This window comes from Mus caroli, unplaced genomic scaffold, assembly GCF_978045245.1.
Source record: "Mus caroli unplaced genomic scaffold, Mus_caroli_1 scaffold_2, whole genome shotgun sequence".
In the NCBI taxonomy this organism is placed as follows: Eukaryota; Metazoa; Chordata; class Mammalia; order Rodentia; family Muridae; genus Mus; species Mus caroli.
Genome location: NW_028227257.1, coordinates 24,751,467 through 24,774,715, shown reverse-complemented (window position 1 = coordinate 24,774,715; position 23,249 = coordinate 24,751,467). Strand labels below are relative to the sequence as shown.

General features: G+C 42.9%; 1 protein-coding gene across 7 annotated transcripts in view; it reads left to right on the top strand.

Moving 5' to 3' along the window:
• Positions 1-22,360, top strand: part of Raly (RALY heterogeneous nuclear ribonucleoprotein) — an 86,683-nt gene extending 64,323 nt beyond the window's left edge. For 6 of the 7 annotated variants that reach the window (XM_085833120.1, XM_029470189.2, XM_029470188.2 and 3 more), the window contains 8 exons: positions 8,456-8,720; positions 10,733-10,805; positions 10,966-11,013; positions 12,923-13,089; positions 14,629-14,742; positions 14,892-15,127; positions 16,921-16,969; positions 17,888-22,360. In XM_085833120.1, the coding sequence (XP_085689246.1) occupies positions 8,465-8,720; positions 10,733-10,805; positions 10,966-11,013; positions 12,923-13,089; positions 14,629-14,742; positions 14,892-15,127; positions 16,921-16,965 (939 nt within the window). In that variant the 5' untranslated portion in view covers positions 8,456-8,464 and the 3' untranslated portion in view covers positions 16,966-16,969; positions 17,888-22,360. The remainder of the gene's footprint in view (positions 1-8,455; positions 8,721-10,732; positions 10,806-10,965; positions 11,014-12,922; positions 13,090-14,628; positions 14,743-14,891; positions 15,128-16,920; positions 16,970-17,887) is intronic. The other variant, XM_021182726.3, reaches the window with a different exon arrangement.
• The last annotated feature ends 889 nt before the right edge of the window (positions 22,361-23,249 follow it).

The window sequence follows — 23,249 nt, the reverse complement described above, 5'->3', positions numbered from 1 at the left end:
CAGAGCTAGAGTTCTAATTGTATTACTGACCTAACTTAGTATTGACCTTAAACAAGTACCTTTATCAGGATCTTAATTTTCTCGTTTCTTTTTCATGAGAAAGGGGCCATATTTTATCATTTTACATTCCTTAACTTCTAGCATGACAAGGGTTGACATAAAGTGGATGTTAAATACTGTGGCCACTGTTTATAATAGAGGCTCTCTATAGGATCTTTAAGCCTGTTTTATCTGAACATCCCACATACTTGATCTTCTGGCTTTCCCCTGAAGGATCACATTTTATATCATTCACCTGACTATATAAATGATCTTATTTCCTCAATGTGTGTTTGTCTTAGGCAGTCTCTAACCTGACTATTTTGAGATAACAAACATGGTTCTATGAAATGTATCTAAACCACGAGGGTTAATATAAGGTATTATATTGTGGAAGGGACTGGCCCAAAAGTCAGGAAAAGTACTCTTGTCCACTCTTACTCAAGGAGGCTTGGATTTAGGCTAGCCCTGCCAGGCCTGAGTAATGGCTATAGCCTAGAGGAAGGTTTTCCATGAGCTGTAGTGGGGGCTTCAGTAATTGGAACATGGCACCTTCCAACTTATAATGGATAACAGAACTAGAGGGGCATTTGTCATTGCCTGACTTCTCTGCAGGAGAAAGCCTCGTAAGTCATAGCTGACAAACCCTTTGATGAGTTTTAAACTTCATTTACAGCAAAGAATAGCTATAATCAAGCAACAGCAAGCAGTGACTAATCTTGCCACATTATCACGGTGAGAGGAGCCAGCTTTGGGAGGCATGAAAGGGGGAGGGGGCTAAATTGCAGTTTCACAGCAAAGTGCTGATTGGCTCTTGGGCTTGTGAGTTTGCTCTAAGGAAGCTGGTGAATTTGCCTAAAGGATCAGAAACTGACCAACTCTATGCTCAGCTCACCATTGGGGCTGTTTTGGTCAAGATTGAAAGGACTGACTCTGGTCTCACTTGTATTTGTGCCATCTCTGGCTTGAGTAGCACTAACTTGTCTGGTTACATTGACACTAAAATCTAATGTTTTTGTGTCTCAGAGAATGACTTATGATAGTCATACTTTTGGTTTTGAACAAGTGAACTAAGTATATAGCAATCCAAAATAAAAGAGTAAATAGCAAATATTAGGTACATAGATAAGATAAAGGATAGATAACCAGGCAAAACATCATGTCAGGTTCTCAAAACATCCAGCAGAAATCGACTAGGGAAGCTTCTTTAAGTCTGCAGATGAAGAGAAGCAGGTGAGAAAGGATACGTTTGAAAGACATAATTCTGTATATTTTTCTTACAGTTTCTTGCTACCACCCAGTGGTAATTCATCTTAGACAGTCTCCCTTTTGGTAGATCCTTTCTCCCATGTTCCTTCCCTTTTCAGATTACCCATACTGCTGTGCTTAGGCTACTTCTGGGGCAGTGGAGGGTGGCCAAGGCAAAGCCTGGAATCCCTTCTTTTGCCATGATGGTTTGATAAAACACTGTTGAAGTTTGTAGATACTAGATACTAAGATGGGATAACAGTGTAGACTTTCTGTTCAGTTAAAGAAGTGAGAATTTGGTTTGGTTCACAAGTTTCGGAGGTTTCGATCAATGTTTAGTTCTTTGTTTCTGGGTCTGTGGTCAAGCAGAATGCCATGGTAGAGAGGGCATGGTAAAACAACACTCTTCCTCCTAAGGTAGCCAGAAGCAGAGACACAGAAAAGAACAAGAGATACATGCTTCGAAGACATGCTTTCAGTGACTTCGATCTTCCAGCTAGGTGCTGCCCTTCTCTCCTCCCTCCCCCGGCAACCCCAACACACACACACACACACACACACACACACACACACACACACACACAGCTTGTATGGCCATGAGCTCATCATGGGAGTTAAGTCTTGATAAACTGGCTAGCATCCTCAGTCCAGTCATTAAAAATAGTGCTTCTATTTGGAGAATCAGACTTCATTCAGCACACGGACCTTTAGAACTATTTATCCAAACCATAACATTCCTCCCACCCCCTTCATTCCTTTTCCTTTCCTCTTTTTGTTGTTATTACTTGAAACGGTTTCTCTGTGTAACCTGGCTGTTGTGTAACGTCCTCTGTAGACTTGTCTGAACTGGAACTCAAGAGATCTGCCTGCTTTCTGGAGTGCTGGGATTAAAGGCATCACCACCACATGGCAGCATTCTTTTTCTTAACACCTACCAGCACTTGACATTAGACTGCTTACTACTTAATTTTTATTTCCTTTTTAAAATTTCTTTTATTATTTACTTAGATAGTATTTTGAGACAGGGTCTCTTAACTTAGACCTGACTGTCCTGGAACTTGCTGTATAGACTAAGTATATTTGGGTTCTGTAGAGGAATAGAACTTACAGAATGAATTTCTCTATATTTTACAGAAAGGGTATTTATAAGAATGACTTAAAGGGTGTTGTCCAGCTAATCCAACAATGGCTGTCTTGAACAGAAGGTCCCATGAATCTAGTAGTTGTTCAGTCTGTGAGGCAGGATGTCTCAGCTGGTCCTCAGTATACACTGGAATCCCAGAGGTAGGATTTGATGCAGTGAAGGAATGGACTTGCTAGCAGAAGTGAGAGCAGGCAAAGAGAGTGGACTTTCTTCCATGTCCTTTATGTAGGCTGCCAGCAGAAGGTGTGACCCAGATTAAAGGTGGATCTTCTAATCTCAGAAGATCTGGGTGAAAGGTGTATTTTCCCACCTCAGAGATTCAGATTAGAAGTGGGTCTTCCCAGTTAAGATGATTTAATTAAGAAAAATCCCCAGGCCAGGTGTGGTATTGCATGCCTTTAATCTTAAAACTTGGGAGGTAGAGGCAGACAGACTGATCTCTGAGTTCGAGCCCAGCCTGGTCTACAAAGCAAGTCCAGGACAGCCAGGGCTACACAGAGATACCCTGTCTTGAACCATTATCCCATCCCCTGGGAGGGGGGGGGGGAAGGAGGAGAAGAAAGAACAAAAACAGAAGAGAAATTCCTCAGTGCCCAGCTGCTTGGGCTTTATCTAGATTCAGTCAGGTTGACAACCAGGAATGGCTGTCACACTGGGCTTACCTTTAACTCACATAGTTCTGCCTGCTTCTGCTTCTAGAGTGCTGAAAATTAAAGATGTGTATCACCAGGCCTGACTTAATATTTTATACTTAAACTTTTAAAAAATATATAATTTTTATTTTATGTTCATTGGTGATTTTACCTGCATGTATGTCTGTGGAAGGGCACTAGAAACCCTAGAACTAGTTATAGACAGGTGGGAGTGGCCATGTGCATGCTGGGAAGTGAATCCTGGTCCTCCGGAAGAGCAGCCAGTGTTCTTAACTATTGAGCCATCTTTCCAACCTCTGACTTAAATTTCTTTAAAAATTCCATGTATGTATGTATGTATGTATGTATGTATGTATATATGTATGTAGTCAGTCAGTCTGTGGGTGCACATGTGGACGTCAGAGAACAGCAGGTCAGAAATGGTTCTCTTCCTCTCCTGTAAATGTCCTACAGATATAACAAGCACAGGTCTTCTGGCTTGGTGGCATGTGTCTTTACCAGCTGGGCCATCTCACTGGCTTCCTGGGTACTCTCTCTGGCCATAGAAGAATAGCTTCACCATTGAGGATTTTGAAGCCTAATAAGTGTGAGGGACATGGCCAAGCTTACAAGTTGACAGGACTAGTTTTGGAACTCAATCCTACCTAACTCAAAAGTTTATGTTGGTCTTGCTATTTCATTTTATTTTGTCTTTGTTTTGAGGAAAAACAAAACTAACAATCAAAAACTAGGTTCCCAGAAAAAAGACTTTTTTTTTTTTTAGTTTTTGAGACAGGATCTCACTATGTAGCCCTGGCTGGCCTGGTACTCACTGTGTAAACTACTCTGGCCTCAGCTACTGCTGAGATTAAAGGCATGAGCCACCATACTTGGTGCAGGAGGGCTTCCTGACAAACAAAGAAGAGTATTATTTTTTTTCCTCAGCAAGGTCAGCATGGGGAACACTCAAAAATGGTTGTTGAATATGAGGTACAGAAATTGGGCAGTAATAGAAATGGTATAATGCTTATCTTTTGAACAGTTTGTTACAGATGCAGCGGAGCACTTTCACATCGATTAGCCTATTTGATCACAATGCAGGTCTGAAAAGATAATTAGGGAGATGCTTTCTGCTTTCAGAATAAGGCTGTTATTGTTTGTGGAAATGGCATGATTTGTTTGGGTCACACGAACAGACAAGCCAAAGTAGAGCCTCGTGTGTCTGCAGCCAGTTCAGCCTGTGCTTCTGTGTTTGGGTAACTGAGAGCTGGGGTTTCTCTTGGGAGTGGAGATTGTCAGTACTACTTGGGAAATTAGGCCTGTCTGGCCAGTAACGATCATTTGAGCAGTGTTAATGAGTGGGGGCCTGATGAGTTTAATGAGATTAATAGATGTTCTGTCATCCATGGCTGCCTGGTAACCAGGACCTCTGGACTAAGGAGTCCTTAGATACTGATCCGTCTGATGCTTGGCTTTCACCAGAGATAGTCCCATATCACTGACAGCTACTCACTGCTTGCTGTCCTAGGGTCAGCAAGGGCAAAGGGAGGAGAACAGAACCAGAACTAACCCACGTGGACTGGCTAAAACTAAGCAGCATTGGTGCAACAAGACCAAGAGTAGCAACTCCTCCTTGCAGATGAACAAGGCACAGGTCCAGTCGTGGGCAGCTTTAAATCTAGAGGCAGTCAGTTTACAGCAGATTAGTCTTGATTGTAGAATGTCAAGTCCCCTTGACTATCAAGTTAGGTAGTTGTTTGTCGAAAACTATATTGATATTTTAGGATTCCCAGAAAGAGGCTAGATGTGGTAGTCCAGTACTTGTGATGAGGTCATTCTGGGCTATATAGCAAGTTGAAGGCATGCTACTTTGTCTTTTTAAAAAGCGGAAAGGAGCTGGGCAGTGGTGGCGCACGCCTTTAATCCCAGCACTTGGAAGGCAGAGGCAGGTGGATTTCTGAGTTCCAGGCCAGCCTGGTCTACAGAGTGAGTTCCAGGACAGCCAGGGCTATACAGAGAAACCCTGTCTCCCCCCCCCCCCCCCCAAAAAGCGGAAAGGAGATAAAGTGGGGGGAAAGCATAAAATAGGGGTGTTTTTTAAGCTGGGGATGGTTGGTTTGTGAGGTGGACATTTGGAAAACTAGGCCTGGAAGCTAGGTAATATGTAGTACCATTGAACTGTTCAACTCTCTAGACATTTGACCTCTTGGGTGTAGGAAATCTACAGAGTAACATGCAGCCTGCATGCCACAGCATCATACAAGACTTAAAAATCAACTGGGAGGATACAGACTGGAAGTTTGGGGTTTGGATACCAGAGCATGTTCTACTTTGCAGTCACATGCTACTTCCTGTGTCATCTCTAGAGATGAGAACAGGGTGACATGGTTGACTCTTCTTGGTGTCCTAAGAATGTGTTCTATTCTGATCACAACTCTAGAATGGTCTCATTGGTGGTGGTATTGGTAGAATTGACAGACATACAGTTGTACTAATATTTGATCTTGTAAAAGCCTCCACAGTTTGCAAAGTTTTTATATTTATTGTCCCAATTCAGATGAGGAAAGAGATGGTTGACAGAGCCAATCCTGAAGGACTGTTCTCCAGCAAACCAGTGAATGCTTCCTCAGTGTGTTAGAGGTTCCTAACAGTTTGAGGAGACCCGTAACTAACCTGTCCCTATCAGATAAATTGCAAAGCTACTGCCATTATATCTAAACTATCATCTCTCCCTCTCCTTTCTCAGTCCATACCCTGGGCCTGGATGGCTCTCTCCTTCCAAAGTGGCATCTCTCTGGCTAAAACTTGATAGTTTTGAGCAGGATCAGTCTTCTAGTGTCACACAGGTCCCTTATAAAAGTTGCTTTATATTTGTGGATGGACAAGGAACCTTTGAATGACTCAGTATCCGATAGGACTGTTGTAACTGAAAAATAGGGATTGTTCAGCATTTCCTGTTGCTTGTGCAGAATGTGGTGTGTGCTCATGGTAATCAAATGAATCTTCTTTGTGTCCCTCACTGCTTTATAAATGGTGGTGATTGTGGTATAACAGTAAACTTATTAACAAGAGCCTGTCTCTTCCAAGTTCTAAAGATCACACCAGCTCTTCGTTAGTAGCGGCAAGATAAGCTCTGAGCCCCTTGCTTTGATAGTACACATCTGACTCCTGTCAGTCCATTGAGTTTATCATGAACTCAGATCTGGGAGCAGTTTCTTTTCCTTATCAGATGCCATGGTTCAGCCTGTGATTTATTTGAAAACAGTGCCACCAGCTGGTGAGAACCAGCCAACTTGAAGGCAGGTTGTCTACAAAGTAGCATACAGAGAAGACATTGGAAAGATAACAGTTTTCTTCAGCTTGCATTCTTACCTAATTCTGACACCCCCTTAAAAAATATATATATATATAATATACATATATGTAATATATATGTATATTATATATATTAAGTATAATAAACAGGCAGGCTGATGAAAGGTTTTATTTATTTATTTATTTATTTAAACATATTTTGCTTGGTTAGATGGTACTGGAATTGTACGAACCTGCATCAGTAGGCAGAACACAGCCAGTAGGTACAAATGCCAAGTCCAAACTGCAAACTGGAATTAACATCTCCTTCTTCTCTTTCTCCTGGGGCTATGCCAAGGTGTAACTACACTGCAGAGGGGCCTTGTGAGTTAAATAGCTTGACTCTGAGAATGTAGAGACTGAAGAGTACTTGTAGGGAGGGTCAGTAAGGGCCTGGAGTCTCGGACTTCTTTTTTTTTTTAAAGACAGGATTTTCCAGGCTGACCTGAATTCAATATGTGGGCCAGGTTGTCCTTGAACTCATCTACCTCTTCTGAGTGCTGGGATTAAAATCGTGCTTCATTGTGGCTAAGGGCATATATTTTAAAAAGTCAGGTATTAAGACATGCATTGTAATTCCAGTGCTGGAGGAAGCAGAGTTAGGCTTGCTGGCCAGGCAGGTTGGCCTATTTAGTGACGTTAGAACAGTGAAAAACAGTCCTACAAGACAAAGCAATAGACAGGTAGACAGAGGAGTGGTACCAAAGTTTGTCTGCTGACCTACATGACCTACATCTATATACCCACAAAAGAGCAAGTTGCTAACTCGTCTCTAAACCTAACAGATTTCGAATCAGTATAATGTGGATAACCAATAAATTATTAAAGACCATCCTGAGATAAACACGCTATCCTAAGTATTTAAATTGGCTTTACTTCTAGGAAGCAGAGTGATGAAGTCGACAGAAATGAGTTTTAAACATGTCTAAGTACCTCTTATTAGCAAGTTAATAATTCTACCAGGTTTTGGTTTTTGTTTTTTTAAACTAGAGTCTGTAGTAAACTATATTCACCCATGAGTTCTTGGGCTTATTCAGTATTATATGCTACCCTTAGCCGGCAGTGAGTACTTGGTAAAGCCTCTGTAAGCACACCTTTTGCAGAATAGCTGGCACAGTGAAGACTTCTCTGGCTAGGTTCGTAAGATGAGGTACAATTTTTCATAATAGGGAATTGTTTCCTAGCAAGCATCTCTTAAAATTTTCATGTATCCTCTTTGCTACAGTTCTACATTGACGGAACAAAACAAAAAGCTGTAGAAAGTTATTAAAATTAACTTTACAGTGGGGTAACATTTGAGATAAATATTTTTAAAGTATGTGGTTAAAATAAATTGGTATCAAGTGGACTGGTGAGTCTCAGCCTTACAATCTTCCAATGTTGGTTTTTCCCACGTGGTATTATGGGAGTACCAAATGAAGGAATGTTATAAAGCACCTAGTATAAGATTAGCAGCCATTGTCAACTCTTGGTAAAGTAACAAGAAAACAAGATGTATGAACGGGGAGGGATGGGTGCCATAGTGTTTTAGTCAGGGTTTCTATTCCTGTACAAACATGACCAAGAAGCAAGTTGGGGAGGAAAGGGTTTATTCGGCTTACACTTCCATACTACTGTTCATCACCAAAGGAAGTCAGGACTGGAACTCAAGCAGGTCAGAAAGCAGGAGCTGATGCAGAGGCCATGGAGGGATGTTCTTTACTGGCTTGCCTCCCCTGGCTTGCTCAGCCTACTCTCTTATAGAACCCAAGACTACCAGCCCAGGGATGGTCCCACCCACAAGGGGCCTTTCCCCCTTGATCACTAATTGAGAAAATGCCTTACAGTTGGATCTCATGGAGGCATTTCCTCAACTGAAGCTCCTTTCTCTGTGATAACTCCAGCTGTGTCAAGTTGACACAAAAATAGCCAGTACACATAGGGATGAGACTGTGTAGCAAGGCAAGGAGCAATCCAGGTTAGTAAAGATGTGGGCCATGAACGGAACTGAGCCTAGCCTGGGAACCCAGTTTCACATTGACATTCATTCTCTTTTCAGGTGGACACCATGTCCTTGAAGATTCAGACCAGCAATGTAACCAACAAGAATGACCCTAAGTCCATCAACTCTCGGGTCTTCATCGGAAATCTAAACACAGCTGTGGTGAAGAAGTCGGATGTGGAGACCATCTTTTCCAAGTATGGCCGTGTGGCTGGTTGCTCTGTGCACAAAGGCTATGCTTTTGTCCAGTATGCCAATGAGCGCCATGCCCGGGCAGCTGTGCTGGGAGAGAATGGGCGGGTGCTGGCTGGACAGACCCTGGGTAAGCTCAATGTCTTTCTGTCCTCTGAGTAGCTGCTACCGAGACTTTAAATTTTCAACAGATAGAAATTATATTTTAAAATATAAACTTGCTTTCTCAGTGCCTCACCGCCCCCTTTTTAGTTGTGCTTCTGGGCATGATAGCACACGCCTTTAATCCCAGCACTAGGGAGGGCAAGTGGATATCTCTCTGAGTTCAGGATGAGCCAAGGCTACACAAGGGACCCTGCCTCAAAAGAACAAGTGAGTGTGCGTACACATGTGCATATGTGTGTGTGAACTGTGATCCTGTATGGAGGCCAGAGGACAACTTTATGGAGTTGGTTCTCTCCACTTTTATGTGGATTCAAGGATCAGGCTGACTAGACAGATAACGTTTCCCACTGGCTCCCCCCCTCTTTATTTTAACTTAAAATTTTTTTTTTTCATACAATATCTTTTGAGTATTTTTCCCTTCCCCAACTCGTCCTAGATCTACCTATCCATCCAACTTTGGTTTTCTTTTCCTTTCTCTTAAAAAAGAAAGAAATGAATAAAAACAAAAAAGTCAAATAGACAAAAATGCCAAATAAAAATCAAAAGTTCCCTCCTCACAAACAAACAGATTTATTTTTGTGTTGGCCAGTTGCTCCAGGACGTGGGGCCTGTCCTGGTGTGTGGTTGATAGGTCACTGACTTTTCCTTTTGCCAAGAGATACCAATTACACATAGCTTCTTGGGTTGGGTAAGGAACCTTTTCCACTTAACCCCTTAGTGCTACAGCCCAGTTGGGCTGGAACCTATGTAGGTCCATGTGTGCTGCCAGTCTCTGTGGGTTCATATGTGCAGTTAGTCCTGTTGTGTCTAGAAGACCCTGTTTGTCTGGAGTCATCTATCACCTCTGACTCTTACAATCTTTTAGACCTTCTCTTCTGCGTAGATCCCTGTGCCTTGAGGGGAGTGATTTGATCCCATTTAGAACTGAGTGCTCCAAAGTCTCACACTGTCCAGTTGTGGGTCTCCGTGTTAATTCCTGGGTATTGCAAGAAGCAGCTTCTCAGATGTGGGCTGAGCAGTGTACTCACTGATCTTGTCTTGTAGTCTCTTAATAACAAGCTCTATGGTTCCAGTTAAAATCTAGATTCTCCATAGAAAGGGAACAAAATGAGTTAGTATGGCTTATTAACCCAGTCTACAGAAGATGTGGATTAGAACCCTTTCTGAAAGCTATGAATACAAAGACTAAAGGGAAGATACCTACTCTTGCCATTATTCATCACATACCCATGAAATAACTGTGTTGGTATCTACTGTACAGTGTGTGTGTGTGTCTTTGTGTGTCTGTGTGTGTCTGTGTCTGTGTCTGTGCCCACACATACTCACAGATTTTCTTGTGTTTTAGAAGGGATATCTATATGTACTAGTGAACATGATATATGTGAAGTGATTGAATGTATAGAGAATATGTGAGCATATACACTTTTGCACAAAGAAGTTTAGTATGTGTGAGAATATTTGTGAGTGTGGAAGCAAATGTGCTTGTGTGTGTGTGTGTGTGTATATATTTTTTTCTGAATATTTCTTGATCTTATAGGCTAAGTACTATCCTAGGTATAGAGATGTTCAGTGTAATACCCATGAATATTCATTGGCTTCATTGTCTGTAGGCAGTCTGACTATATTGAGTACAGATGTTATCTATGTATATGACTTTCTTACCTGGATATGTATATATGAATGTGTGTATGTGTTCACATATACCTAATTTATATTAACCTAATTGAAAACTTGTATTTATATGGCATATATGGTATGTGAAGACTTACGTATGTGTCAGAATGTATATGAATATGCAGCCAGGTATATACATGTGATGTCTGGGTGTTCTTCTGATGTTTGAATATTAAATGTATGAAGATCTTTGGCTACCTCAGTTCCATGTGTGCACTGTGTAAACACATGGAGGCATGATGATGATGTGTGGACATACCACTGCCACATCAGCATTCCGACTCTGTTTCTCCTCTCACACAGACATCAACATGGCTGGAGAGCCCAAGCCTAACAGACCCAAGGGGCTAAAGAGAGCAGCAACTGCCATCTACAGGTGGGGCTCTATGTCTGTTTGCATGCACGGGTGGTCCCTCTTCACAGAGGGAGTAAATGCTGATAGTGACAGTGTGCTGAGCTTAGAATTTAGGACGACTTTTGGAGATGAGGACCTGTGGAGAAGTAGGCTGAGTAGCCATCTCCCTTTGTTTTCCCAGTGGCCACAGCTTTGACTATGATTACTACCAAGACTACTTCTGTGCCAGGTGAGCAGGGAAGGGGCATGTTCAGGTATTAAACAGCCAAACTGGAAGGGTCTTGAGAGTCTGATGATATAGCTTACAAAGTCTCCAATTGGGAACTGAAGCATAGAAGTGTGAATGGGTCTTTGCTTCAAGGTTGCTTCACAGATCAGTGACAGAGCTAGGACTAGGGTCTCATTCTGTAAGTGCTCAAACCAGAGCTCTTACATCACACCAAAGTCTCACACTTTGACTGCCTTGCCACCTCCTAGTTCTGTAGAGTCGGGGAGTGTATACCTAAGAGATGGACACACAGGGCAATTGGAATACAAAACCTAGCACAGTGCCTTCACAGGTAGTTCTTGAGCCCCTTATTTAGTCTGAGCCTCTGTAATTGATTGCCCAGCCAAAAAGAAAGCCTACAGATAGTTTATTCTGACCCTTACTTATTACTGAGAGGCCATCATCACTGGAGGCCTGAATTAGTCCCTGATAGGTTGTCGTCTGTCTTCTAGCCCCAGTCTTACCTTGAAGCTATGGGCTTAATGTAGCCCCAGACACGTTTGTTTGTTGAGAACAGTTTTCAAACTCATTATCCTCCTGCATCTGCCTGTTGAGTACAGAGATGACAAGACTAATCACAACACCAGCCCCTGACCCGGTCTTGACTAGAAGTTGTAGTAAAGATTGAGTCAGACCTCTTCTTCCTTCTTTCTCCCTCAGACAGCCTAGGGAAAAGAACCTTTCTGAACCATTTTCTCTGCTGTGAGTGTTTTCAGTAAATAATGTAAATTATTTTACAGTGGAAAGTGCTAGAACCCAGAAGGCAGGAGATTGCATGCTAATCTAAACTCTGCCAGTGAATGGATTATCCTGTTTGGCAAATTCCCATTCTACTAGTCAGTAAGACAGGCTTACACCAAGTGATCTCTCAGGGCTCCTGTGTCTCTGGGATTCTATGGTTCTGTGATTTCTGACCAAGGCCAGAGTCATCACCTCCTCTTGTGGGTCAGGTCAAATGCAGGATCAGGTATTGCATTCATTCCCAGAGACTGATCACCATCTGCCACCAGTTGCAGGACTCTTCGAAGAGAACACCAAAAAATGGGACTTTCTGAGTTTTATACTGATGGCAGCTACCATGACTAATTCAGAAAATAGTTCCTGACCAAGGCTGTGGTTCCCTTCAGAACCGTGGTAATAGCAGATGTGGTGGGAGAGCTCCCTGCTTAGTCTTCTAAGTTTCTGTCTTGTATTCAGAAAAAGTAGCCCTTCTGGAGAGGGCCAGGTTTTGATGATACTAGCGTGAGAACACACAGTCTGGAAGCTTTGGATCTAATTTATATGCCCACCCTTGAAATGCTGTTAAGTTCTTGGCCTGTATCTGAAGAAAAAGTGTGCTGAAGTGGTCCACAGGAAAGAAAGGCCTTAGAGTCTAGAGTCCTGGGCTTCTCTGTTGGGTAATCAGTTCCCCGGTGTCCTGGATTTCACTTGTTATACCTTCTCAGGTGTTTTTAACCAGGTTCTCATGTTCTACCCTTACTGTACACACAGGTAGACTGTGAATAGCCATCCTCACTAAGTAGTTGGGAAAACCAAGGTTCAAAGGATGGAAGCTCATGCTGTTGTGAGATTTACAAACTGATGGGTGGCAATTGTGAGTAGAGGGCAGGCCTCAGTGACTTCAGGACAGGCTCCTTTCTGACACTGAGCTGTTTGTTCCTACACTGCTTCTCTTGGCTTGGCTGGGAGTCAGGTGGAAATAGTAAGGATTTCATCAGCCTTCAGGCTCAAGAAAGCCCTTCTCACACCAGGGCTTCTTGGAAGACGATTCCTCCCTGGCCCTCACAGGCTACACAGGTAAAGCTAGTGTTCTAGTGCCTACTGGTAGTCACAGGCCATGCTGCAGCCTCTGGTCTATTTACCTTCACAGGCTGTTTGATTATCGAGGCCGCCTTTCTCCAGTGCCTGTGCCCAGGGCAGTTCCAGTGAAGCGACCCCGTGTTACAGTCCCTTTGGTTCGCCGTGTCAAAACTACGATACCTGTCAAGCTCTTTGCCCGCTCCACAGCTGTCACTACTGGCTCAGCCAAAATCAAGTGTGGGTAACATCTAGTTTTTTATTTTTATCTGTGTATCTCTAGCTGGCCTGGAACTCACGATGTAAGCGAGACTACCTAAAACTTATAAAGATTCTTTTGCCTTTGTCTCCTGAGTTCTGGGATTAAAGATGTGCACAACTACATTGTGATGACATGTTTTAATCTTTCTAGATCAGTGGTTCTCAACCTGTGAATTGTTGACTCCTTTTAGGGTTGCATATCCTGCATAGCAGATATTCACATTACAGTTCATAAAAGTAGCAAAATTACAGGCATAAGGTAGCAATAAAGTAATTTTATGGTTGGGGGTCACTTGCAGCATCAGGAGTCGAGAACCCCTGAGCTAGATGGTTTGGCTTTTACCACCACTAAAATGATAGAATTCCATTTTTAACAATTTATTTTTTTTAATGTTTTATTTTATGCATATGGATGTTTTGCCTGCATATATGTCTCTGCACCATTTATATGCAGTGCCTGGGAGGCAAGAAGCAGGTGACAAGTCTCCCCCTGACTGGAGTTACGGGTAACTTGGGAAACTCAGGTCCTCTATAAGGGCAGCCAGTGCTCTTAGCCACTGAATCACCTCTCCAGGCCCTAGAATCACGCTTATTGTTGTTGTTTTATTTGTTCATTTGTTTTATTTTTGAAACCTGGTTTCTCTCTGTATCCCTGGCTATCCTGGAACTCACTCTGTAGATCAGGCTGGCCTTGAACTCACAGAGATCTGCCTGCCTCTGCCTCCTGATTACTGGGATTAAAGACCAGCAAACTCCCTCCACCCCCAAGCCCCCAGTAAAGCATACTTTCTTAACATTGAAAAAAATAAAGGCTCAGGGCTGGTGAGATGGCTTAGCAGAAAAGAACACTGGCTACTCTTCCAGAGGTTCTGAGTTTAATTCCCAGCAACCACATGATGGATTATGACCAACTATAAAGGGATCAGATGCTCTATTTTTGAGTACAAGTGCACATACAGGGCACACTGGCATTTAAAAAATACAGAAATAAATTAAAAATAAAATAAAGGAACAAATCCACAGTTGAAGTTACTGCTCTTACACAACTGAGTCCTTCTGAAAAAGTCAAGTGCTGTGGTGTGAGACCCACTGAAGAAATAGCAATATTTTTTTTATCTAGTAAGGAGAAAGTAAGGGCAGTTTTATTCTGGTCTCTGTATATTTCATTCAGACATCCAGGAAATCTAATTGCAAAAGACCTCCTGTACCTTTAAAAACAGACCCCACCCTATATAACACAGCTAAGACACATGCCATTACGTAGGTGTTTATAGGAACATCTACCACTTACATTCCTAGTCATCTGTAGTCCCCATAGGATTGAGAGGTCTCAAGTGGCCAGGTTCATATGTATGGGCTTGGCATTGTATGGATGGCCTCTCAATTCTCTGAAGAAGAGACCTTTTCCTGGGCAGAAAAGAACCAGAAAAATAATAGCCACTCTAGTTGACAGAATGAGGCTGGGGTTTGTCTGCATCACGTCCCTAAGTGATAATCCTGTCTCCTCTCTATTCTCAGTAAAGAGCAGTGAGCTACAGACCATCAAAACAGAGCTGACACAGATCAAGTCCAACATCGATGCCCTGTTGGGTCGCTTGGAACAGATTGCTGAGGAACAGAAGGCCAACCCAGGTCAGCTTTGAGGGCAGCCTGGGGAAGACAGTGCCCAAGGGTTAGGGGCTGTGAGATCCTGCTGTGGAGTGGACAGCTCTCACCGAGGTGTGCTGAGCGGGCTGCCCCAGCTGAAGTTTGTCCCTTTCCCACTTCTTTTATCCTTCAAGATGGCAAGAAGAAGGGTGACAGCAGCAGTGGTGGAGGAGGCAGCAGCAGTGGTGGAGGCGGCAGTAGCAATGTTGGTGGTGGCAGCAGCGGCGGTGGCAGCGGGAGCTGCAGCAGCAGCCGGCCACCAGCGCCCCAAGAAGACACGGCTTCTGAGGCAGGCACACCCCAAGGAGAAGTCCAAACTCGAGATGATGGTGATGAGGAGGGACTGCTAACACATAGCGAGGAGGAGCTGGTAAGGGTCTGGCTACGTGTATGACCTGGAAGGGCTGGGCTGTCAAAATGGCTGCTCCGTGTGAGCTCCCTCCTTTCTGCTTTCTAGAGCCTCAGTCCTATGAGGAGTAGGGAAGAATGAGCAGTGTGTAGTTCACTGTTTGAGTTGCTGCTCTGAAGCCCCACTGAAGACTGGGGCAGAGCTTGGCAAAGCTAGGGCCCAAATCTTTTGTCAGCTCTGGGTGTGTTGAAGAGGAGGAGAATTGGGCCTAGAAAGTACACAGCGCATAGCTTCTCAGGGAAGCCGAGGGAAAATGGGGATTTAATTTTACATCCTAGTTTTCTAAAAGCTATTGCCTTTCAAGCTTTTCTAACAAGCTATCTTGTTTAAAGGAGCAAACTCCTAAGTTGACTGTTACACTTTGGGTTTTTGTTTTTGCTTTTAAAGATTTATTTATTTATTTATATCCAAGTACACTGTAGCTGTCTTCACCAGAAGAGGGCATCAGATCTCATTACAGGTGGTTGTGAGCCACCATGTGGTTTCTGGAATTTGAACTCAGGACCTTCGGAAGAGCAGTCAGTGCTCTTACCCGCTGAGCCATCTTGCCAGCCTATACTTTGTAATTTAACCTTAATAATAACAGTCCTGAACTACTCATTAGATTAGAATGGCCACATTTACCCTGTGAAGAAGCTGAAGTTACCAGGTCTCTTGCTCAGGACCTTACAGCAAGTAAAGCAATGCCTGTAATGATCCACAACTTCACTGGGGCTTTTCCTTTTAATCACTGCTGGGGTCCAGGATGACGATTGGCTTTAGCTGTGATGGCATAAATACTACTTATAGCCAGCTGTTTCTCGTTTATTTTTTAAAACCTAGCCTAGCTCTGTCACTTCTCTCACTCTCCTCTGTCCCTTCTCCCTGACTCTCTTTTCTCTCTGACCCCTTTCTTCCTCTCTCCCCTCACCCCTTCCCACCTCCACATGTTCCTGGTCAGCCTTGACACACACACACACACACACACACACACACACCGTCTCTCACTCCCTGTCTCAAATAAACTCTATTTCACACTATTTTAAAAACAAAACAGGAGCTAGAGAAAGAACCCAAGGAGCTGAAGGAGTCTGCAACCCTATAGGAGGAACAACAATATGAACTAACCAGTACTCCCAGAGCTTGTGTCTCTAGCTGCATATGTAGCAGAAGATGGCCTAGTCGGCCATCATTGGAAGGAGAGGCCCTTGGTCTTTCGAAGATCATATGCCCCAGTACAGGGCAATGCCAGGGCCAGGAAGCAGGAGTGGGTGGGTTGGGGAGCAGGGCGCGGGGAGGGTATAGGGGACTTTCGGGATAGCATTTGAAATGTAAATGTAAATATCTAATTAAAAAAAAAAGACTTCTAGCCAATTAAAAACAAAATAAAAAACAAGAAACACCTAGCCTAGTATTTCATCTTATTCTCTGTAAAAGCTCTAAAGAGGTCTTTAAAAGTACCCCAATGTTGGGTAGCCTGCTGATCCAGTATGACTTTCACTTTACTGTAATGCACACTCTTTCCGTGCCTATTAATGTGTTCCTCTTACACCAGCAAATTCCACCCCATGACTGGTCTCTCCCCTTTTCCTGTAGGATCTTCAAATGACCCTCTCGGGTTTCTAAGCCAGTTTTATTGGCTGATTTCCTTTAGCTGGACCACCTTTCTGTCCTCCAGGTAGCACTCTGAGCCATAGAACCTTCCTGAACAGATGGCTCAGGACAGAACTTGGGAACCTGCAGTGAGTGATTTGTGTTTGTCTTGTTCCTCTCAGGAGCACAGCCAGGACACAGATGCAGAAGATGGAGCCTTGCAGTAAGCAGGTATGGGGCAGGGGTGCTAGCAAACACAGGAAAAGAGTAAAGTAGAGGCTGCAACTTCCCTGACGTGGGTTTAGAGGGCCATACTATGCCACAATTGAAGGTCCTCACATGCAGCCTGTGCCTATGCATATCAGGACCACCTAGAAAAGGTTCCCTTGTGAACCGAGTGACTATAGAGGAAACCGCAGGCTGGGGGTGGTGGAAGAAGCGTTGTGCAGCTTAATCTGTGTATTACTACGGGAGAAGCATTCCACAGGGGGAGAGCAGACAGCCATTATGTGAGCAGAGCGTTGTGACAGTCTTCAGGATGCAGTAAGGACAAATTCTGTAGACTAGCCCTGAAGAGCAGGCGAAGGTGTCACTCATCTTCAGAGGGGATGACTAGTTAATATCTTCTGGGCTAGAGTAAGGGGTTCAACTTGATCCTGTAGCATTCCTGTATAACAGCTGTTGCTTATCTGATTGCCTTCTACTCTGCAAGATTAGCATTGTATGTATCGGAAGTAGAAATGCAGACATTGAAAAGTACAATGAAATATCAGTATATCCCATGAAATTCCAAGATAGTAACTGGAGAGGTGTCTCAGTGATCATGCATTTGTAATAAGGATCACTACCAGTAAGAGCATACAGATGAGTTCAGGAAATTCTCCATGCAAGTCTTTCCTCTTGGAACTTAATGAATTTATTTTTACCTAAAAAGCTGTTTATTATACATTGTGGAGCTAGTTCATGTTATGTATTGAGGCTTAGATGGGGGAGATAGAGAGAGGCGCAGGGCAGGAGTTGTCTTTCCCATGATTGATTAATATATGGTCAGAAAGTTGGGCAGACAGTATATAAAATACCCTATTCCTTATCCTGTGATCAAAGGGTTTCTTCCGCTCAGCCTTAGTGTTTCCTTTCTTTCTTTTTCAGCTTAACAGGAGCATTGGCCACCAGCAGAAGGGCATCACTGTCTCAGGCCTCAAGTCAGGCACCCATCTCTGGATGCCAGTCTATAGCGGGTACCAGAGGAAAGCTGGCAGCAGTAACTCCTCTCCCCATGCATCCTAGCCAGTGAGTGCTACATCCTTTGCAAGTGGAGTTACTGGCCTACCCTTAACCCCATGCATTCTTCCTGTCTGCACTGCCTGGGCCAAGGGGCAGAAACACTCTGCTCTTCTTCCCCAGGACATTCCCAGGCTTGGGGTTTTTCTATAGGTTTGAAAGTAAAGGGGGGAGGGTGGGAAGGGTGGGGGGAACCTGACAATAAAGAGATTGGATCCAAATATGCTCTGAGGTGGAATGGTTTGCTTGTTTATTTTGTTTACATGTGTTACATGGTAATAGGTGGTAGACATGTGTGTGCCACACTATCTGTAGAGGTCAAAGGACAGCTCTGTGGAGACAGTTTGCTCTTTTCACCCTTAGGTGGGCTTTGGAGATTGTCAGGCTTGCACAGGAAACAACTTTACCTACTGAGTCTTCTCACTGTATTTCTATGATAAAACACTATGACCAAAAGCAACTTGGGAAGAACAGGATAATTTTATCTTCTACTTCCAGGAAGCAGTCTATTACTAAGGAAAGTCAGGGTAGGAACCTGGAGGCAAGAACTGATGATGAAGGCCATGGAGGAGTGCTGCTTAAAGGTTTGCTCCTCATGGCTTGCTCAGCCTGCTTTCTTTCCTTTTTTTTTTTTTTTTTTTTTTTAAGATTTATTTATTTATTATATGTAAGTACACTGTAGCTGTCTTCAGACACTCCAGAAGAGGGCGCCAGATCTCGTTACGGATGGTTGTTAGCCACCATGTGGTTGCTGGGATTTGAACCCTGGACCTTTGGAAGAGCAGTCGGGTGCTCTTACCCACTGAGCCATCTCACCAGCCCCAGCCTGCTTTCTTATAGTTGCCCACACTGGGATGGATCCTCCCACATCAATCATCAGTCAGGAAAATGCAGCACAGGCCAATCTGGTACAGGTCTCCTGGCTCCTGCCCACCAGAAAGCTGCTATATTGAACACTTATTCTCCACTAACTTCTCTTCTCCAGGGAACACTTTCTTGTCCAATACTGATCCATTAGCACCAGTATTCCTTTGCTAAAATGATTAAAGTTAAGTTTGATAGCAAATGCCTATAATCCCAGCACTAAGAGAGAGAGAAGGAGAAGGATCAGTTAGTTCATAACTGGTCAGGACTACATGAGACCTTGTTTCAACAACAACCTATAAATGTACCTGTCATTTTTAGACCTTTGATGCAACTCTAGAATCTAAATTGCTTGCAGCAAGAAATAGCTTTATTTCTTCCAAAATGGTAATGTAACAGGGTTTTGCTTGTTTGTTTTTTTAAGCTGCTCAAGTAGCATGGAACTGTAATCCCAGAACTGGTTAGATAGAGGCAGGAGAACCCAAAGTTCAAGGTCACCTTGGTTATATAACAAGTTTGAGGCTAGCCTACAATTATAAGAGACTCTGTTTCAATAAACAAAGACAAACAGTAAATAAGGTTAAAATAAGGTAACTGTGCAGGTGCTGAGCTGGCGCCAAGCAGTCATAGCCCATCTGTCACCCAGCAGTTGGCCACAGCCTCCTCTTCGTTCAGCTTCTTAGTCTGGTTTTTGGCTCAAAGGATTCAAGAATTCTCCACTTTCTCTGCTGCCTTAGAATGATGGACTTTTCGTTTATTAGAATTTGTCCTCTCTTCAGCTTCTTGGAACTTTATGTCACTTCCTAACAAGGTAGGCTTGTCTTTTGTTGTTGCTAGCTATCCTACTAGGCTTTATTTTTCATTCTGTCTAGACCCCCTTTTCTATAAAATACAAATATCCCTATAGAGTCGAAAAGGCTTTTCCCCTTTTGGTAAACGTGGGCCATTTGTTCTACTCCATCACTGCCATTTTGGGCATACTGGCAATTAACACATCTTAAGTTTATAGTCCCGTTACGATCATGTGTCTGTCACATGAGCTAAAGAAAGACAAGGTTCTGCAGATGACTGTAGACATTTAACTTGAGAGGGTACAGTGCAGAAGGCTGACTACCAGGAGAACGTATACCAAGAATTTAGAGTATGTTCCTTATCCAGGGTCCCCATAGACCAGACCATCTGAACTAAGCAGATCAAAAAGCCACAAGTAGCCCAGAAAGTGTTAACTAATCTACATGCTCTCCTTATTCAGTTAGATAGATGTGCCATCCAGGATCGCAGGAATATGGGTTAGGTTGAGGGTGTAGGACAGCATCCACCTAGCAAGTATAAAAACTCAAGGTCTGATCATCTACACCCAACCTGGAAGGCAGGGTTAAATTAGAGAGTGCTAACCCTATAAGAGACCAGCAGTACTATTTTGAACAAGTGAGTTACCATGTTAAAGTTTCATACAGGTTTTGATGACAGATGTGACATCAAACACTCCAGACCAAGGCAAACATCAGAATTTACCTGAGATATTTTAAGATCATAGCCCCAGTGGGCATTAAGAGCTTTTATTCATTGTTACAGCCAAAAGCCCTTTAAGCCAGGCATTCTATGAATATCCTTCATGGAAACCCCAGAGTTGTTTTTTTGAGACAGGGTTTTCTCTGTATAACCCTGGCTGTCCTGGAACTCAGAAATCCTCCTGCCTCTGCCTCCTGAGTGCTGGGATTAAAGGCATGCGCCACCACGCCCGGCTTGTTATTTCTAATTTTAACTATTAAGAAAGGAACAGATTTTTACTAAGCATTTATACAATTTTGTTATAGTTCCATAAAAATAAGAACACTTACATATTTGTAAAAACCTTAAAATTTTTTCTTTAAATATGAACAATTTACAAAATATAATATTTTAACTGCAAAACCCAGTAAGATTTAAATTTTATGTGTATGAGTGTTTTGCCTGCATTAATATCTACAATACTTCTGTGCCTAGTGCCTACAGAGGGTACTGGATCCCCTGAAAATGGAGGAGCTACAGATGGTTTTGAGCTACCACAAGGGTGCTGGGAACCAATCCTGGGTTCTCTGGAATAGCAGCCAATGCTAAGTCATTATCATTCCATCCCCATTTCTGAAGAATTTGTAACTAGACAACCTTGAGAGTATCCAAATACTCTTATAGCTTGTTCCATTTATTACTTGAGACAATTTGCTTAAGTCTTTGGGGGCGGGGGCTTTAAAAGGTGATTTGTCTGTGGGGTTCAAGAGATGTCTGCTTATCTTGAACATTTGCCTAGTTGTCTCACTAGCTTTAAGCTTGGGAGATTGTACACAGATCTTCTATGTTACCAATTTTATCTATTATTTCCCATCTGAACAAATCAAACTTAAATTCTCAAGACTGCCATAGGAGGTCTTTTTCAGCCATTCATGGCTGACAAGTACCAATGAGTGGCAACAGAAATAGTCTCATCAGCATGGGACTGTAGGACAGTACTTCCATTTTGCTGACCTTCTTTCTTTACTGTTTTGGGAAATGGCCTCTTGATTTAGCTGCTGTCCTGGTCATTTCAGTAAATGTTTCTGTACTAGTTGCCTGCTCTTTAGGAACTGAATGTTCCCTTCTGGGAAAGGCCTTCCCAGTTTAGGACTCCAGCTCATCAAAGGTGGACCTGGGTTCTTACTGATGTTTGCAAACCTGCTCTGCTGGACATCTTATTGAACATCTCCAGTTCTAGCTACCATCTATACAGAACTACTTCTGCCTAGTTTTTGACTACAAGGTATGATATGATAGAAAATAGATTCTGGGTGTGGGACAGACCTGAGTTTTCAGATTTGTTAAGGCCTGTCTCAGCCTCCTGAGTGCTGAGATTACAGACATGTGCCTCCACACATGCCTCACTTTTGTTTATACTCAGCTTTTGCACTGGGTTCTATAGAATGTGTGTACTGAGAGAGGGGAGGATGGAGATTTCATGGGTAGTCTGCTAAATTCTTCACAGGTACTGCTTACTTGCTTATCGGAAATGCGCATCCTGTTAATATATACTGGGAACTGACAATTGCCTAAGATCATGTCACTTGAGAGTTATAATGTAACTCTACTTGAAGCCTTCATGACTGAAAATTCTGTTGCTGATTTTTTTTAGTCTCTTGGGCCTTCCTCTGCATTCCCAGTGTTCTTTGCTTAACTCCCTTTAATGCCTGTCCCTCTACATTCTTCTCCACTCCTCCCTAATTTTTCCATGGTAATATGGGCAACCATTAATCCTGCTGCCTTAGGTTTCAGGCATGTTCCACTCACTGACATTCCAACAAAAGGGTAGCTGTGAACCCCATGTTGCATGAAATATAAAATGTCATGTTTTAAAATAAACTTATAATTCTGTTGTACCATATTTACATCTTTGACTGGGTTGCTGGTCACAGGCTATGCATGCCTAGGCCCCCTTTCACATTAGATTAAAAAGGTTTTCATGTTTTTATGTGTACGAGTGTTTTGTTTTACCTGTCTGTCTTTATGTATGTATACCATATACATGCAATCCCTAAAAGACAAAAGAGAGCATTGGGAATGTTGCAAATACATCAGTCTCTTTCGTACTTACTTTGTTGATGCAGGTTGGCTACAAAGTCTTAATGCTACTGACTATGCCTCCCAAGTGCTGGGCGTTTACAACTGTGCCCTACCACACCCAGCTTTGCTCTTTAGAAATCACGTAAAGGTCACCATTATGAAGTTGAAAATTGTGATTGAAGTCAGCAGCACATACTAAAGAGTGAAACTACCATGGCATCCCGAGTGGTCCCACCAAGAAAATAATTGTACAGAACACAACACACACAAGCAATGGAGCACTAGTTACACAGGAGGCACTGATCCTTGCTTTATTCACGCAGTTATAGCCAACATTGGGGATCATGGGCAGAGGTACAAAAAAAAAAAAAAAAAAAAAAAGGAAAAAAGAAATTGCAGTCATAAACAGTTCTATTCACATGGCAGTGAGTAGTGGTGATGGCAGGTCAACCAGTATATATATGGCCCATCTCTTGACCTACCTGCTTGAGAGATGGTTCCTTCTGCCTTTCACAGCCAAGTTACTTGGCTCATTTGGCCTATACTTGAAAATTCAGAGGTCACAGTGATTAAAAACAACATAGTCAAGACAGCAGGGCTAACTGACTGTTCTTGAGCCATTTAGCAAAGTTAACAGTCTGGTGGCAGAAAAGTTGAGCACCGTTTATGTCCTTATCCTGGTGGGTGCAAGTAAGGCAGATTACAGCACAGACCCACAAGATTGACCCTCCTGGGGCCCAATAAAGAATACCTTGCAGAGCTGGAGAAACAAGACCACACATGAAGCAATGTC